This window comes from Vanessa atalanta, chromosome 23, assembly GCF_905147765.1.
Source record: "Vanessa atalanta chromosome 23, ilVanAtal1.2, whole genome shotgun sequence".
Lineage (NCBI taxonomy): Eukaryota > Metazoa > Arthropoda > Insecta > Lepidoptera > Nymphalidae > Vanessa > Vanessa atalanta.
The window spans coordinates 7,440,628-7,457,979 of NC_061893.1; the positions used below are offsets into that span (position 1 = coordinate 7,440,628).

The 17,352-nt window shown below is 34.8% G+C and overlaps 1 protein-coding gene across 1 annotated transcript; it reads left to right on the forward strand.

Moving 5' to 3' along the window:
- The first annotated feature begins 7,401 nt into the window (after positions 1-7,401).
- Positions 7,402-14,587, forward strand: LOC125073008 (myrosinase 1-like). Its single transcript, XM_047683664.1, has 6 exons — positions 7,402-7,520; positions 10,964-11,079; positions 11,696-12,366; positions 12,453-12,758; positions 12,833-13,077; positions 14,375-14,587. Exons 1-6 carry the CDS (start codon positions 7,498-7,500, stop codon positions 14,532-14,534), a joined length of 1,521 nt encoding a protein of 506 aa, XP_047539620.1. The 5' UTR covers positions 7,402-7,497; the 3' UTR covers positions 14,535-14,587.
- Positions 14,588-17,352: the final 2,765 nt, after the last annotated feature.

The window sequence follows — 17,352 nt, forward strand, 5'->3', positions numbered from 1 at the left end:
TCTGTTTCTCTTTGTTTCTTCTTATTATATACGGCTTAGTATTTAAATAAAATTAAATTTTTTTGTTCATATTGTTTTGAATTTTTACTAAAAATTTTATTTCTTGTTAATTAATAATTCTCGACCTTTGTTAATTTATTATATTGTTTGTATTATTTTAATACAGATTGAAACTTCGTTTTAACCCAGATGTCACACAAGTCACGATACATTACTTTTTTTTTTTTTAATTAATGATGTTTTTTTATTACATTTTGTTTCTTAGAATGGATCTAAGAAATGATATATATAAGTATGACCCCTATATATATATAAGTATGATTTTTAAATCCTTATTATATGTTGGCTAACCTGTTGGTAACTAAGTTGGTATTGCCATCATTGTAATATATTTTTAGAGCTAATCAAGCTACTACCAAGATGAGATATGTTAGTAGGATAAAAAAGCCCTTCAAAAAAACCATTTAACCATTCTTTACATCACCAAAGATGTTATGTCCCTTATGCCTGTAGTTACATTGGCTCACTCACTCTTCAAACCGGAATACAACAATACCAAGTATTGCTGCTTGGTGGCAGAATATCTAATGAGTGCGTGGTACCTGCCCAGACGGGCTTGCACAAAGTCCTACCACCAAGTATAAGGTACCACCAAAGTACCAATGTCAATTAAAAAAAAGCTGTTTTTTGTATCTGGTCGACTATTGTTACGTCCGGTCTATTGTAGTGAACTATTCGATGTGTAAGTATTGCTCTATCGTAGATATAATTTGTGAGAAGTGTTCTCTAGTACAGTATCGGGTGTATATTTATAGTAAGCTGTTTTGTTAGATATTAATTTGTATTTCAGAGCCAGTTCTTGGTGTACTATTTTCGCTACCAGATCATGTCTGTATTTATAATCTGTTTGCGCCATTGCTCTACATGCGCCAGTTATATGCTGTGTTGACTCTGAAACAATATTGCAACGTTTACATAAGTCTATCCTTGAGTTATGTATTACTTTATGTAGATCTTATCATTTTCCCGTTCCAGATGCGTAAACTTCGACACTCTTTGACCAATTACTATAGAAGTCGTCACGTATATTATGGTTTTTTTAATTTAGAAGATAATTAATAATCTAATTCATCACAGATTGCGCTTCAACCCAACTTCCTAACTGTTAACTTCTGACATTGGTAAACTATGAATTTGTCAAATTTTTAATACTGGCAACTTTTAACAGCAGCAATTCATTTGTATTCTTAATGAATTCGATATTTTTTTTTGTTGAGTCGGTTATAAAAAGACATTATTATTTTCATGCGCGCACTCTGTTAAAATAATTTAATAGTTATTTCCGACCGACCATGTAAAATCTGCTCTAACGTGATTCGTGGCACCAAAGCAGCTGGTATTTGCGGGCTACGCTTATATTTCCAGACAAATTGTAATTGAGAATTTTGATATTTTTTATTTCAGGGCGAATATTTTCATCTTCAATAAACAATATTTGTACATTTGTTTAGATTAGTATAGTTACTTTATCCTGATTTATAATTGTAAAATACTACCGTAAAAATATGCTGGCATTTTGAGAAAAAAATGAAAATTTCGGTGATGATCGGAAATAGGTATAATGTTAATAGAAACAATAATTATATCATTGTATAATTAATATTTAATTTAGTATATGTTAGGTATTATATGTATTAGTAAAATAGTAATTTAATTGATTCATCTAACCAAAACAAAAAGCATCTAGATAAGAATTTTATGCATTGCAACGCCATCTAGCGGCGTGTTGGAATACAATGAAAGGGGGTAGTATGAAAACCTCTACTATACACCACTGGGTCAATTAATTCTGACCCACTTTGTCAAAATTAATTGAGGGAAAGCCCGGACAAGAAGGCCTCGAGGCCCGTACCCAGCTTGACCCATGACCAAGCAGGAGGAAACAACTCTCTCTATAAAAACTTCCATGAAAAAATATTTAATACTGATGCTGTAGAAATATAAAATGCCGTGTCACATGATGAATCAGACCATGGAAATTAAAAGTTAACTGAAAATGTTCTATTTGTCGCAATTTTGATATTATCCGCGACATAAATCATCTATTTCTCAATCAAATAAAATTCGCATATTAAAAAAAACAATATTGTAATCGAAGCGGAACATTATGAGATCCCTTCTAGAAAAATTTAAATTGGTATATCCATATCCAGTTTTCCTTGAAACCAATGTTCCATCCTTGGTATGATTTTCTGCAAACCCGCCACAAGAGACATTTCAGTTCCCAAGGTTGGTGGCGCATTGGTGATGTAAGGAATGCTTAAAATTTGTTACGGCGCTAGCGTATATGGAAAGTGGTGACCGCAAACCATCAGGTGGTAATTTTGTACGTCCGCCGTTCAATGCCATAAAAAAACATTTAACCACCAATAGGCAGGCAATGGTGCAGAGATATTATCTAGATACGCGGTAGCGTGTTAGCCAAGTACAAGTAATGGCGAGCAGCACCGTGTATAATATTACACGAACCCTTTCACCAGACAGACCTTCGGCTACAATATGTTATCCTAAGTTGTAAAAAGAAATGATATTTTATGTAGTTATAAATACATTTCAGGAAGGACCATTGTACTTGGCACCCCATTTAGAGCTTACTTCTTTTGTCGTTGAAGTCAACAACCAAGGTATATATATGTATATAATATTGGACTTGGCTCTCATTTTTACATTTATGTTTTTGATGGGATTATTTATTACTTATAACATACTGTTTTTTAAATCAATATAATATGTTACGGGATTAGCGGGATCGGCAAGGAAAATATATAATACAAAAGTTTAAGGATTCCATTTTTGTTTTCTTCTCAATCAATCTCTAGAGACCTTGAGCATCTTCAGATATCGCTTGTAATCAGATCTGCCCACCCACGTAAATGCACTTGAAAATTCACCTGTACTTATCAACATACTATCAGTAAATTTATTCTATTCGAACAAACTCGAAACTCACCGCAGAAAACGATCGTAAAATGATAGAAAGTGAATTGACGTCTATACTAATATTATAAATGCGAAAGTAACTCTGTCTGCCTGTTTGTTGCTCTTTTTGCCAAACCACTGAATATCAAGTTTGAACTCCAAGGTAGGACCTAGGCTACTCTGGTATGCCTAACGTCTGACAACCAAAACCTTAAACTGTAGCGAAGCCGCAGGCGACAACTAGTTCATTATAATACTTTTAAAATTTAAGAGCGGCGGCAGACTAAGTGTTTTGTACACGTTTATACGTTCGTTTTTTATGTGCAAGTAGTGCGCCGTTTTTCACATGCGCAACTCGTACGAGTGTTGAATCGCTTATATGAGCTTATTAGCGCCACGAGAGACTACGCATTTCCTTAACACAGGAACCTCATGATCTAGCCCTGATTTACGAATACTTAATAATTCATCAAAAGTACTCAAAGACACAAAAAATGCATTAAACTGGCCGGTTCTCAGTCTCGATGAAACTGTCGGTGACATCCAATATATTTTTCGTCTTAGTCAACGGTGCAGTAACGAATTAGTAACAATGTCTCTTCGTCAGAAAACATATTGATACTGACTCACCACTGATTCCACTCACCGGCTCGAGCGAACACGCTGGAATATGCTCCGGTAAACGAGTCCAGATTGAAAGCGCCTGATGTGGCGCGCGTGTATTCTGAAACGTCTGTATACGTGCAAACAAAACGCTAATGCAGGCGCCCTAAAGGACAAACGGTAAAAAAATAATGTATCTTGTATGTTACGAATACGAATTGATTTCTTGCATATATCTTTATCATCAATTTCCTTTGGAACGAAATCACTTTAACGTGTAAAAAAATCCATGTTCAATGAAAATTATGTAAGATATTTGTTTGTTACAAAATACATAGATTATTATATATTTCAAGTATGTGATAAGGCTGATCGAAAGTATCTAAACATGTCATTGACATATTTGGAATGATCATAATATTGCGTAACTTTAGATATTTGTACACAAATAAATGATAAATTATATTTATAACCTTTCCACCCTAAATGTCTGTCAATACATTTTTTATAATAAATTATTTATTTTTAAATAAATAAAGTATTGGCTGGGTTTGGAGTATATCAGCTTGGATAGGTACTTCGATTTATTACGTTAGTATGCATTTTTATAAACAAAAAATAGAAAAGGGCCTAATTTGAATCCTTGTACAATACTCTCATTTTTAGCACAGATACAAAATACTGTTTTTGATATTAGGCAAATGTTTGTTTTCTTAAATTTTCAAGGTTTTTTGGTCATATCTCTTCCTATAAAAGTATCTAAGTATCGGACGCAAAAGTCAAGAGTCACGAAGTCATGACCTCAATAACGCTACTGGCTAGATATTTCCAGCTGGGGCTCGGACTATGAAGTAGTGGCATGGGAATTGTACATAGTATTGGGAACATATTTTTCCCCCAACTACGATTAGTTCGAGATAACCTCGGTTCTTTCAGAGTTGTAGTTTTTTGGCATTAACCAAAATCGATAGTGGTTCTTGGAAACTTCAATGCGAAATCACGAACCCGAGGACACCCTACCATGAATTTATGAGCCGTCATTTCTTTAATTCCGTTCAAGTGCCGTCTAGGTATGGGCCGTACTCTCCAGTATGTCCCCATTCAACAGGGGATAGATTCACAAATGCGTGCGTTAGTATGAACTCATGTAGTGAACCTATAATTCGGCGGAACCCTCGAGTTGAGGTACCCACCTCTCACGGTCGATAAATATATACACGGTAGCGACAACTGCTGGGAGTAAACTGTTAGGGAGCGGGAGCGTCAGAAAAATGCCTCTGCTAACCCGCTTCGCCGAATAAGACTAGGCAGAAGTCGTCGGCACCTTTTCCCCGTCATAAGAGTCGTCGGACAATTCTCTGTACAGCTAAAACCAAGGTGTTGGAGACCATCGCGACGTCACAGTGATTTTGTGTTTTTTGACGGAGTGGTTCTCGCAGGATTTTTAGTGGGCGTTCTGGCGCTCTGAACGCTAGCTAGTACCATATACCAATCGTCCAAACCCCCACCTCATGGGGTATTAAAATGTGTCAGTGCGTCTTTCCATCGAGATAAAAAAGGTAGGTATTCTTCTCACTTTGTTAATTTTAATTGAGACATTCTTATTCTAATTATTAACTATTATTTTTCTACTTTTTCGACTGGTGTTATGTAAATAAAAAAGAATTTTATCCGCCAATCGTGGCAAAATATCTGCAAAATATAATATATATTTTAAATGATATAATATATGCAGTAATGTACATGCGTCATATTCTGCCAAAATATTGATTCCAAACTTTTTATAAAAGTAACTACTCGATTCCAACCAGAAAGAAAACTACACAATCAAAATGTTCGTAAAAAATCAAAACAGATTAGCAAACAATTCACGCCGTTTTTTAAAAAATCTTACATAGTTAAGGATGTATTTAAGCATTTTTAAAGTTTAAGAAACAACAGAATAAAATCTTACGTCAATCTCCGTTAGGGTGACCAATTGTATTAACTTTTCAGAACAAATCAGTAAGTAAGGTGACAAAATTTGTGAAAAGTAAAGACCGACTGAGGGTCTTGAGGGATTTATTTATTAGGTTTACCTACAATCACTTGCACTTTTACACTTACAGAATAATTAGTAACAAACTTATTTTCTAAGTGTGTATTACTTAAAAGTAAACACAGCCTAAAAGTAAAGCATTTGTTGGATTTAAGTGACATATTGCATGAGCTACAAGGCATTGAATTTTTGAGTTCGTTCTGTAACACAAATAGAGGATTTAAAGTCATCAGTGTGAATAAAAACTAACGAATGATTAAGACACGTCGAAATATCATTAAAAAAACATTACATTCTGAATGTGATCCCTGAGGTACACCTGAGTCGATCCCATAAGAAGGCGATTCTATCCATTTGCAACAGCATAAAATGATCGGTCTTCTAAGTATGATGATAGCCAATGTAAAAGTGAGCTTCAATTTAAGGATTAGAATATCACGAGCAATTATTTGCTTAGTAGTGTCAAACGCCTTAGTAATATCAGTCTATTACACGCCTCCTTGTTTATTTACATTAATTGCCCTGCCTCAAATACAGAAAATGGCACTAAATTGATAGTTGAAGACTTAGATCTAACAAAACCTTGCTTTTCAGTGGCAAGATAACTATTAAAGTGATATGAATAAAAAGACAGACGACCCTTTTAAATACTTCGGCAAAGGTAAAAATAATTGAATACGTCTATGGTCACAAACTAGATTATCACTCTGTGATTTATTTACCGTGACAATTTTGGCAGACTTCCACCCCCTAGGAAAACAACCAGCGTGCAGAGACTTATACGGATTTAGTGGTATAGCAAGAGTTAAAACTCAGGATGAAATAAAAATGGTTATATACCGAGCATATTTATATATAAAATCCAAGTGCTTGTATTTTAATTTCGTTCCTGAAGAAATCACCATCTGTTACAACGGTATTTCCATGACTTAAACCGCTCGTACAGACCTGAACAACTACGTTTAATCCTTGTAAAGATCCTAGTATTGTCAAATATTCCATGCTCAATGAGTGATATTTAATTATTATATTAAGCTAAAGCTAGTCTAATACTACTTTATTTTTATTTTATTTTATTTTATTTTTTTGGGAAACAAACAGTACAATAAGTCTTAATATTAACAAATACAAATTAAACAAAATAAAAAATACAATACTACGCTTTTTTATTACATTAACCCTCTCAGGGCCGGACCGTAAATTTAGGGGGCCCTGGGCTAACACTAATTAGGGGCCCACCTAAGACATATCTGAACGTAGACTTGAATTAAATTAATTGAATGGGTTTGATTAATTGTAGGACTCGCAGGGCTACAAACCATATAAAACCAAAATAATGTTATGGATCATTTCGCATAATCGTCTATTTATGACTTTGACTTGACTTAGCTGGGGTCCCCTTGAATCCACGAGGCCCTGGGCAGAAGCCCAAAAAGCCATATGGTAGATCCGGCCCTGAACCCTCTAAATACGATTGATCAGGTAGGATATCAGATGATTGAGCTTAGCGTCTTTTAGGCTATAATGACTTAACGTCCTGACCTTTTTCTTGGTTCACATTTAAAGCCCAATAAAGAACAATTCATTACAGCATAGACCATAGAACAAAAAAATTATTTAAAAAAATAAAATCATTTAACTACATACATGGAAAAACAAATTAAATATTTTTTGTAATCGTGTTTTAAACAAACCACTTATCCTGGTGTTTAATATTTAATGGACACACTATTATACATAATATGAGGATGTCAGCCATGAAAATTATCTGATTACAAGATTAGTCCGTTGGAGTGGCTCGTTCAAAACGGCCGCTATATAAACTAACACAACGACCGTAAACTTTGTATATGTCATAAAACAGTACAGACACCATAATGAGATACTTATTATATATAGGGTAAGTATTTTATTATATATTTAAATTTAATACAAGTATTAAATATGTAAAAACGATTGTTATAAAACAATTGCAAGGTAACATTTAAATACTGGTTTGTATATTTTAATGTACGTATTTAATTACGATAAAATTCAAATAGATTTGTTTTATAGTATTTAGTATTTATGGGTTATTTGTTTTATTATCTATGAATTTATTAATTTGAGTGAAATATCAATGTAATGTAGGGGTAACTTTTTAGGGAAGCGTTAACATTTATGATAAAAGTTTCTCGTGTTTTCTTCAATATAAATAGAATATCAGAGAAAGTTTAAACTTTATATATTGTTGTATTAAGAGTTAATTTGTTGATGCTTCGATTAATTTTACTTCATAAATCTTCATTGGTTTTCTTCAATTAGACATTTGTTTTACATCTGCTAGGAATTCTGTATTTTTTTTTAATTTCCCGCTGACCCTGCAGGGCCGCTTGTTTTTGACATTTGATCATAGTTTCTGATTTGACAACTTCCAGTCAGTACGACCAGGAAGAAAATGGTTTTAATGGGTAAGAATCCCACACATCCCGGATTGCCCCTGACCCATTTGTCTGACCTCTGTGCCCTTTGAAGCTTTCCTGCGTGCTAACAAAAGGTATAGACTACGATTACTGATGTAATTACAATTTTAATGATCTTACTTATTAACTTTAAAATTAATTAAACTATTATGTTTCTTAGTTTATCTTGTTGATTGACTTCTGTCATTCCTACTTGGTTGCTTCTTAAATTCGAAGTGTGATTTTATATACTCAACCAAGAACTTCTTCAATTAGCGGGCTATAATATTAAATAGATTTTTAGTGATATAAACTTATAGCTCCACGCGGTTTTAATCTTGTTTAACATTATTGTTCCGCTTCTGTGGGATATATACGTCGCGAGATGCTCAATAAATAGGCTATTCAATGGAAATATTTTCGAATCGGGCTATTGTTACATATCCTTAAATCAGCGCGTTCAACCATACAATCTTAATATCTTGATATTATTAATATAAGTAACCATTAACTTTACCCTTTTCAATGAAAAATAATTTAAATTTTACACCACAAAACTGAAGTATTTTGTATTGAAGCCTGTATTTTATTAAGACCACGTCAATTATGATGTCATTGTATATAAATGAGTTTGATAATGAGTTAATTTATAAGTTATCTATACTATGTTCCAATAGCATGTAGATTGAAGGTAAACAATTAACCTTAGATTTACATAATCCATGCGATTCGCTAATAGTTCTGTTATATTATGCATTTAAAATAATAATTTGTGATGAATATACATTTATTTATAAGAAATATATATTTATGTATTATTTTTTTTCCAAAGTTTCGATCCATGATGGACATGGATTGCTCAAAATAGCGTTTATATGGGTCGTTAAAATCGCCGATAATCAAGCGGTGATATTGAAAATGATTTTGATAGTAATCTGCGGTACCCAAAGGATGGATCCTTTGAATCCTTTACGAATATGGACCGCAGATTACTTTCAAATTTCAACCGAGAATACCATGTCAATTCAATGTCATAATTATAACTTTATCTCAACTCGTTTTGCCGTTGGAATTATGTATACTTGTCTTAAGTACCAGGAAAAACCTTTCGTATATAGTATTGATATAGTATTGTATATATAATTTGTTTTCCTCCATTGAAATTTTCTTATGTCAACTCGTAAAAGTGTTGTAATGTTTTTGATTTCCCCTGACCTTTATGTACATCTTAGTATATTCTTCTTAAAATGACAAAAAATTCACCGCAAACAATATTACCTGCTAGTAATTTATTAGGTAAAATCCCTCAGTATACGTACCTTCTCAAGAAACATCAATTCAGCCAGAGTTTCTTTGTGTAGTAGCCAAATACGTCGCTGCTATATACTTGGATGTATGGCATTGTGTAAGCCCATCTGTTAATGTATCACCCACTCAATATTTTCTATTGTTGTGTTCCGGTCTGAAGAGTGAACAAGCACGAGGGATGTAATATCTTAGTTCGAAATGTTGGTGACGTATTTGCGACGTTTGTAAGATTTTTGCATCTCTAATGGCTTTGGTTTGTGTGACAGTTAACCTGTGACATATAAAAAAAATACCCTAAGGCGACACTAAGAACAATGATCGTTGAATCATCAATCCACTAGGTAGAAATCTTGTAAGGAATTTGAAGGCCATATATCCAGAGGTCCTGGGTTCAACTAGAACGACCGATAATATCGGGTTTTTCTATCCAGTAATTCTAAATATGTGCAAGTGTAACGTAAAGCCGTTGGTCCCGTGCTTGAAATCTTTCCGGTCGCGTCGGATTATGAGATTAACAGGATAGAGGGTGTTTGCGCACCATAGACAATGGCGCTGTAAGAAATATTAACCATTTCTTACATCGCTAATGCTCATCCCTGAGAACTAAGATGTTATGTCCCTTGTGCCTGTAGTTCACACGGGCTCACTCACCCTTCAAACCAGAACACAACAATACTGACTACTGTTGTTTAGCGGTAGAATATATGATGAGTGGGTGGTACCTACCCAGACGGGCACAAATCATTACCGCCGAGTGAATTGGCTGGAGATTGAAAACCGTCGCCGATGTCGGTCATGACATCACATCATCATAATTATCATGGTAAACATCGCATATCAATTTTTGACTTTTCTCGTGTTTGGTTTAGTTTTTTTTTTTCGTTATAGCTCAACTGACGTAAGATTATTATGCATTGCATTATTATGGAAACAGTAAGACTATACGAATATTTTTTATGCCGAGTTATATCGGTGCGTACACTCATCGTTTACGAGATAACTATATCTGAAAACAATATATCTTACGTCGGTGACACGCCTGATATATACATATATAGAAATAGCTAGATCCTCTACCAATCAGGGGAATCAATCAGGACATTTTTATTAGTAATGAAAGTTAAAATTATTAGTGATGTCGTAATGTTTGTTTACGATACGTTACCTTGCAGGCCATCTCTACACTTCTCGATATATTAAATACATTTATCATTGTTGGAGGATACGTTTTTGATAGGCCAATTTTTTCAGATTACAAGAATTTCTGATATAGGTACCGATCCGTCATAGTAAATCGATACTTACTTTTTACGTTTTCTCTGTTTCAAAAATCAAAACTCTTCAAAGTCGTTTTCCTCATCTTTTCCAACATTCTATGAGCACAAGAATTATTCTTGTGCTCAGACAAGTTAACCAATCGAAACCGCTTTAAGCGGCGTTACCTACATACGGCGGTGACCGAGTACGCAAAAGTTTGTTCAAACATTTGACGTATCACGTTGGACTTTTATGTGGTCAATTTGTAAATTATAAGCTTACAGTGTCATCCTCATCATGACTCCTATAATAATAGTAGCTTGTTTATGTTTTACAGTTTAATAATAGCAGGCTGTAATGCTCAGCAGAAGCAAGAAAGGCGTTTCCCGGATGACTTCATCTTCGGAACAGCCACAGCGTCTTACCAAATTGAAGGAGGATGGAACGCTGACGGTATTTACTCAATTATAACACATCTAGTAAAATTTATGTTTTTCCAACATTGATATTGCTTAATGGCAATACTTTAATAAAATCGTTTGAATAACAAAACAACTAGAATTTGTTGTTCTTCATAGGAATATATTAGAGCAAGTATCACTAATTCTTCAAGTGATTGAAACGTATTTCATTCATATTTCATCTCATACTCTCGCGAAGGAAGCTATGGATAAAATGCTGACTAAATGTATCCACTAAACAGCACCGAAAATTCGTTGTGGTAGTGGAAAAATCTCCAAGACTTTTTATCTCGCGGTACATTTGTGGACTGGTACTTATCTACGATACTATACATAGCTCCAAGTTCAACTCCCATTTCAATGTAATATACTATCTGACTAACTTATTTTGAACTTATCTATCTACGCATTTAATTGAAGTCATGCAAAAATACATCACATTTAAGAACTCTTATCATACGATTATAAAAATATACGTCATTGAAGTAATAATTAATTATTATAGCGTGATATCGTTGAACTGTGACCCAGATGCGGAAGACTTGATAGCTGATATTACAAATATTTGTTTAAACAATTTTAATCATGGTCATGGTGATCTATTACAGGTAAAGGTGAAAATATTTGGGATCGCATGACTCACACTAAACCTCACGTCATCAAAGACAGTAGTAATGGAGACATGGCCGCAGATTCCTACAACAACTACGAACGCGATGTCGAGATGATGAGAGAGTTGGGTCTGGATGCCTACCGTTTCTCCTTGTCCTGGTCAAGAATCCTACCAAATGGCTTTTCCAACCATATTAACGAAGCTGGAGTCGCTTTCTACGACAATTACATTAACGAAATGATTAAATATAACATCACGCCAATGGTTACGCTCTACCACTGGGATTTACCGCAGAAATTGCAAGATTTAGGAGGATTTCTTAATCCACTCTTCCCTGAATGGTTCGAGGATTACGCTCGCGTGGTTTTCGAGAAGTTTGGCGATAGAGTCAAACACTGGATCACGTTTAACGAGCCAAGAGAAATTTGCTACGAAGGTTATGGGTGGAGTACTAAAGCTCCTATCGTAAACGCTACCGATATCGGTACGTACTACTGTGCCAAATATCTCGTTCTAGGGCATGCAAATGCATACAAAGCCTATGTTAATGACTTTAAGGCCAGCCAAAATGGCGAGTGTGGTATCACTATCAGTGTCAACTGGTTTGGACCATTGACTGATAGCGCGGACGATGAATATGCAGCTGAATTAAAAAGACAAGCTGAAGTAAGTACTGAATAGTACATTTATTATAAAAGTACTTCTTAATTTATAATATTTATAATAATGAAACTTTTACATTTTCTTTTAAGTGGGGAATATACGCGAATCCAATATTTTCCGAAGATGGAGGCTTCCCCAAGGAGTTGTCAGAGATCGTTGCAAAGAAAAGTCTCGAGCAGGGCTACAAGAAATCACGTATGCCAGAATTCACCGACGAAGAAAAAAAATACATTCAAGGAACTTCCGACTTCTTTGGAGTGAATCATTACACTGGCATTTACGTATCAGCCGAAGAATATAAGTCCAATCACATTACTCCATCCTTGCTTTCTGACATCGATGTTGGTGTTTACACACCACCAGATTGGCTCGCTTCCGCTTCTTCTTGGTTGAAAGTAAGTGAAGATTTTTTTTTTATTTTAAGCTTCAAATCTAATGACCTTTAATTAAAAATATTTATTTTTTCTAGCTGTCACCAAATAGCGTATACAACAGCCTTACACATCTCCACAACAAATACAAAAATACCAAGTTCTATATTACTGAGAATGGTTGGTCTTCAACTCCAGATAGTGAATTAGTAGATGATGATAGAATTTTATACTACAGAACGGCTTTGAACAGTCTCTTAGATGCAATTGAAGCTGGTGTTGATGTCAAAGGCTACATGGCGTGGAGTTTGATGGACAATTTCGAATGGATGGAAGGCTACACGTAAGTATCAATTATAATCCATCTAATTTAAAAGATGGCCCAGTGGCTAGAACGCGTGCATCTTAACCGATGATTTCGGGTTCAAACCCAGGCAGGCACCACTGAAATTTCATGTGCTTAGTTTGTGTTTATAATTCATCTCGTGTTCGGCGGTGAAGGAAAACATCGTGAGGAAACCTGCATGTGTCTAATTTCAATGAAATTCTGCCACGTACTCATACGTTTAACCACCAAGCGCTGTTAGCCAATATTTAGTGTTGTTGTGTTATAGCATGAAGGGCGAATGAGCCAGTGTAACTACAGACACAAGGGACGTAATATTTCAGTTCCTAAGGTTGGTTCAAACTGGTTATGTAAGAATTGGTCAAAAAACATACGTCGACAACGTGTGCTGTCATTGGTTACCACCACTGGCTTTCCATCAGGCGGCTCGTTTATACGTCCACCTAACGATCCCATAAGAAAATGATTTATTTTTAAGGTTATTTGTGTTTTATTCTGATGTCTGGGAAGTTCAAGGAAAGATTCATAATTCTCTTCTTAAAGTAACCAGTGGTCGCTAGTAGGTCGAAATTCGACCGTAATCCATTCGTAATAAAATATTAGATGCGTTGATGCTAAAGATACGTAGGAGAAATGAGACTTAACTGGACGATACCTTGTCGCTTCTGCGGTAATAAATCAAATAAAAAAAATGTCATTGATTTTCATCTTTGACATGACGTGTGTTGTCATTGGCAATGTGATCGTAAACTATTATATGTATGTATACTATGTACATCGGCGTGTATGTGTTAAGCATATTGTAGAGCGTGTATTATTTTTATACACACATTAACAGCCTGTAAATTTATCACTGCTGGGCTAAGGCCTCCTCTCCCTTTGAGGAGATGGTTTAGAGCATATTCCACCACGCTGCTCCAATGCGGGTTGGTAGAATACACATATGGAAGAATTTCGTTGAAATTAGACACATGCAGGTTTCCTCACGATGTTTTCCTTCACCGCCGAGCATGAGATGAATTATAAACACTAATTAAGCACATGAAAATTCAGTGGTGCCTGCCTAGGCTTGAACCCGAAATCATCGGTTATGATGCACGCGTTTTTATCATTTTCATTTATTCTTACGCATATTTTATAAACATACTAAATACTTGATTGTGCCAAATTTAATACACCTTCGTCCACGTCGTTTTGGTAAAAAAGGGGTGCAAAGTTATTACTTCACATATTGATATAAAGCTAAGCGTATCATTATTTCTAAAACTATATTAAACTTTATCAAAAATTACAGAGAACGATTTGGTTTGTACCATGTGAACTTCGATCACCCGGACAGGACTCGAACCCCAAGAAAATCAGCATTTGTTTACAAGGAGATCCTGAAGACGCGTGTTATCGACCCGAACTATGAACCTGATACTCTCACCATGTGGATCGATGAAGGACATTAGACTGAATATAATTATGCCAACGATCAACGATGTAAATAAATTATTATATAAGCACAAAATATGTTTTATTTTTGAAACGTGCTATGAGCCATAGAGAGACTAGGTTCGAGAGAGAGTCAATATTACATCATAATACAGAATACATTTACACGTTCCTGTATTACTGTACTGATATTATAAATGTGAAAATGTCTGTCTGTCTGTTACGCTTTTCGTAGCTAAATTACTGAATCAACTTTCATGAAATTTGGTATGAGAAAGTTTGAACCCAATTTTTTTTCTCCTTTTGAGGGTATTATTTAGGGTATAAATTGTTGTGTACAAGATCTTGAAGCATTTTCGTCACAATGTGAATTCCAAGCGGACCAAACCGCGGATTTAGCTTCTACCATATATGATGACGGTGACGACACTTTAAATGTCGTAGGCATATGTGTTGGTTGATCTCATTCAGGTCGCTGTTTGAAGGGCACCGCTTAACAAAACAATTAGGCTATTAATTAAAAGGCAAATTTAACAATTTGGCTGCGACATATCACTTCACTCTCATAATCCAATACGGCACAATAACTACGCGACCGGAAAGTGCAATGTAAGTACAATAGCCATGTTAATAGCCCATTTCGGGACTTAATCATCGAACCTCTGCCTAAAGCCACACACACACAAGATTAACAAGTGAGTTAATAGAAGATTATATAAATATATCGTCTAATTTCAGTAGTTCGGGATGGCAAAATAAAATTCAGTTTTACAATGATGTTCCAATCTCTCTATATTTCTTTACAATGCCTCACAATCATCCAATTGTTTTCCTTATGACAGCTCAATCATTTTTAAAAAACGTAGTAAGTATATGTATTTATGCCAGTCTTAAATATTACACAATTAATTACAGCAATAATTGTACAAGTACATGATAATGTAAAGTAAATAGTTTCGATTATAATCATTATATATAATAATGTGATATAATTAATTAAGACATCCTATGACGTAACACCGCAGTGGAGGCTGGGGCTAGTCGCTAACAATCGATTTGACAAATTTTGGGTGTTCCACGGTTCCCATCATAACTTAGGACGTTCGTAATCGTCGAGCATTCGTCAAATAATAATGTTTAAAGTACAGGAATAATTGATCATAAAATTATCAATACACTAAGTCATCGCGGCTATAACCCGGCGCCATGACATAATTGGTATAAAATTACGCAAATGACGTATGAGCCAAGATGGACTTTGAATTGAATTACAATCATTGTATGTAATGCAATATTATTATTGACTGTTTTATTATTGCGATAAAATAACAATTTTATACGGATACGATTAAATATAGGTACATTTTGTTTCTACACCACAATGAGAGTGTAAAAATAAAACTCATTTTCGATTCGTCGGATCGGTTGAGTCGGTCTTATGGCCAAAAAACGATGTAAATTAGTATCTAGACACGCGGGAGCATGTCAGCCAAGTACAAGTAACAGAACTGGCGAGCAGCACCGTGTGTAATATTACACGAACCATTTGGAGCCACTTTTGACCTCCTCATAACTCAAAAACTATTTGACATAAACGTGTCAAAATTGGCTCATAGATTGAGACTCGCGAGATACATATGTGTTCCAAATTTCATAAACGCATCTCAAACGGTTATTTAGATAGAATATACATATACTAGCGATTATTTAAGCGCCTTCTGTATCTAAATATTGCCAAGTGTGCTTCTTACCTTGGTGCGTAATTGCTATTTTGCTAGTACAGGCTAATTCTTCTGCCTAGTCGTTTCCTCATTGCTAAGGGTCGTGACCACCGTACGTGTGACTCTCCTGTACACGCCACCACTGTTCGCGCCACCTTCTTCCAGGCATTCCTATTCTGTGTCATTCGTAAGCAAACCTGGGCACAGTCTAATTACGAAGTATTTGATATTGTTTAGGATTTCACTGTTTGATTATAGTACACCGGTAGTATGAGTAACTCGGCCATATATTGCTGTGGTCCTGTTTGAAGGGTTAGTGATTCAGTTATCACTCGTACAAATACTTTATACCCTAGAGCATTTATTAGAGACATTGTCTATTATTGAAAGTGGACTCTTACAACGAGAAAGCCATAATGGTTTTTGAGTTAAATTTCGGTCCGTCAATGTCAAAAATAGCATCCGATATTAATGACGTATTCTATGATCTTCGTTTAAAAACGACGTCATTATTCCAAATATCTATAGCATTATAGCACGTATGTTATGGATATGTAATTTCGGATCTGGATATGGATATTTGAATAATATTTTACTGGTGTCAGATACGGTCGCAGGCCACGGATACAAAACGTTTCGGATAGTTTGATGACGCGAATATTAGATTATTTAGAAACTTAGGAAGAGAAAATATAAAAGGTACTAATTTGACTTTATTTGTAGGCTTTTATTTGGTATTAGGTATAGTCACGAAAATAGCCTTAAAATAACAATTTTTGTTTTTTTTGCTTTATGTATATAATGATACAAAATAATAATAAATATACTTTTTTTTTATTTTCTTCAGTTACGGTTTCGAATACATTTTTATTTCGGATACCCGTAAGTTTCGGTTACGATAACGGACTATGGCGTTTACCATTGGAAAAAAGCCAATTAAAACTACACGTGACATCAAATTGACGTTATATCATTGGTCGAGAGTTTGAATAAACTTTAATATTCATTATGGATTTGCGAAAAATGTTTAAAAAAGTTGAACAGTGTTGTATATTAAATAAAGATATATACATTACCGTCTTCACCGTCTTCACATGGGTCACGTGCCCCGGGC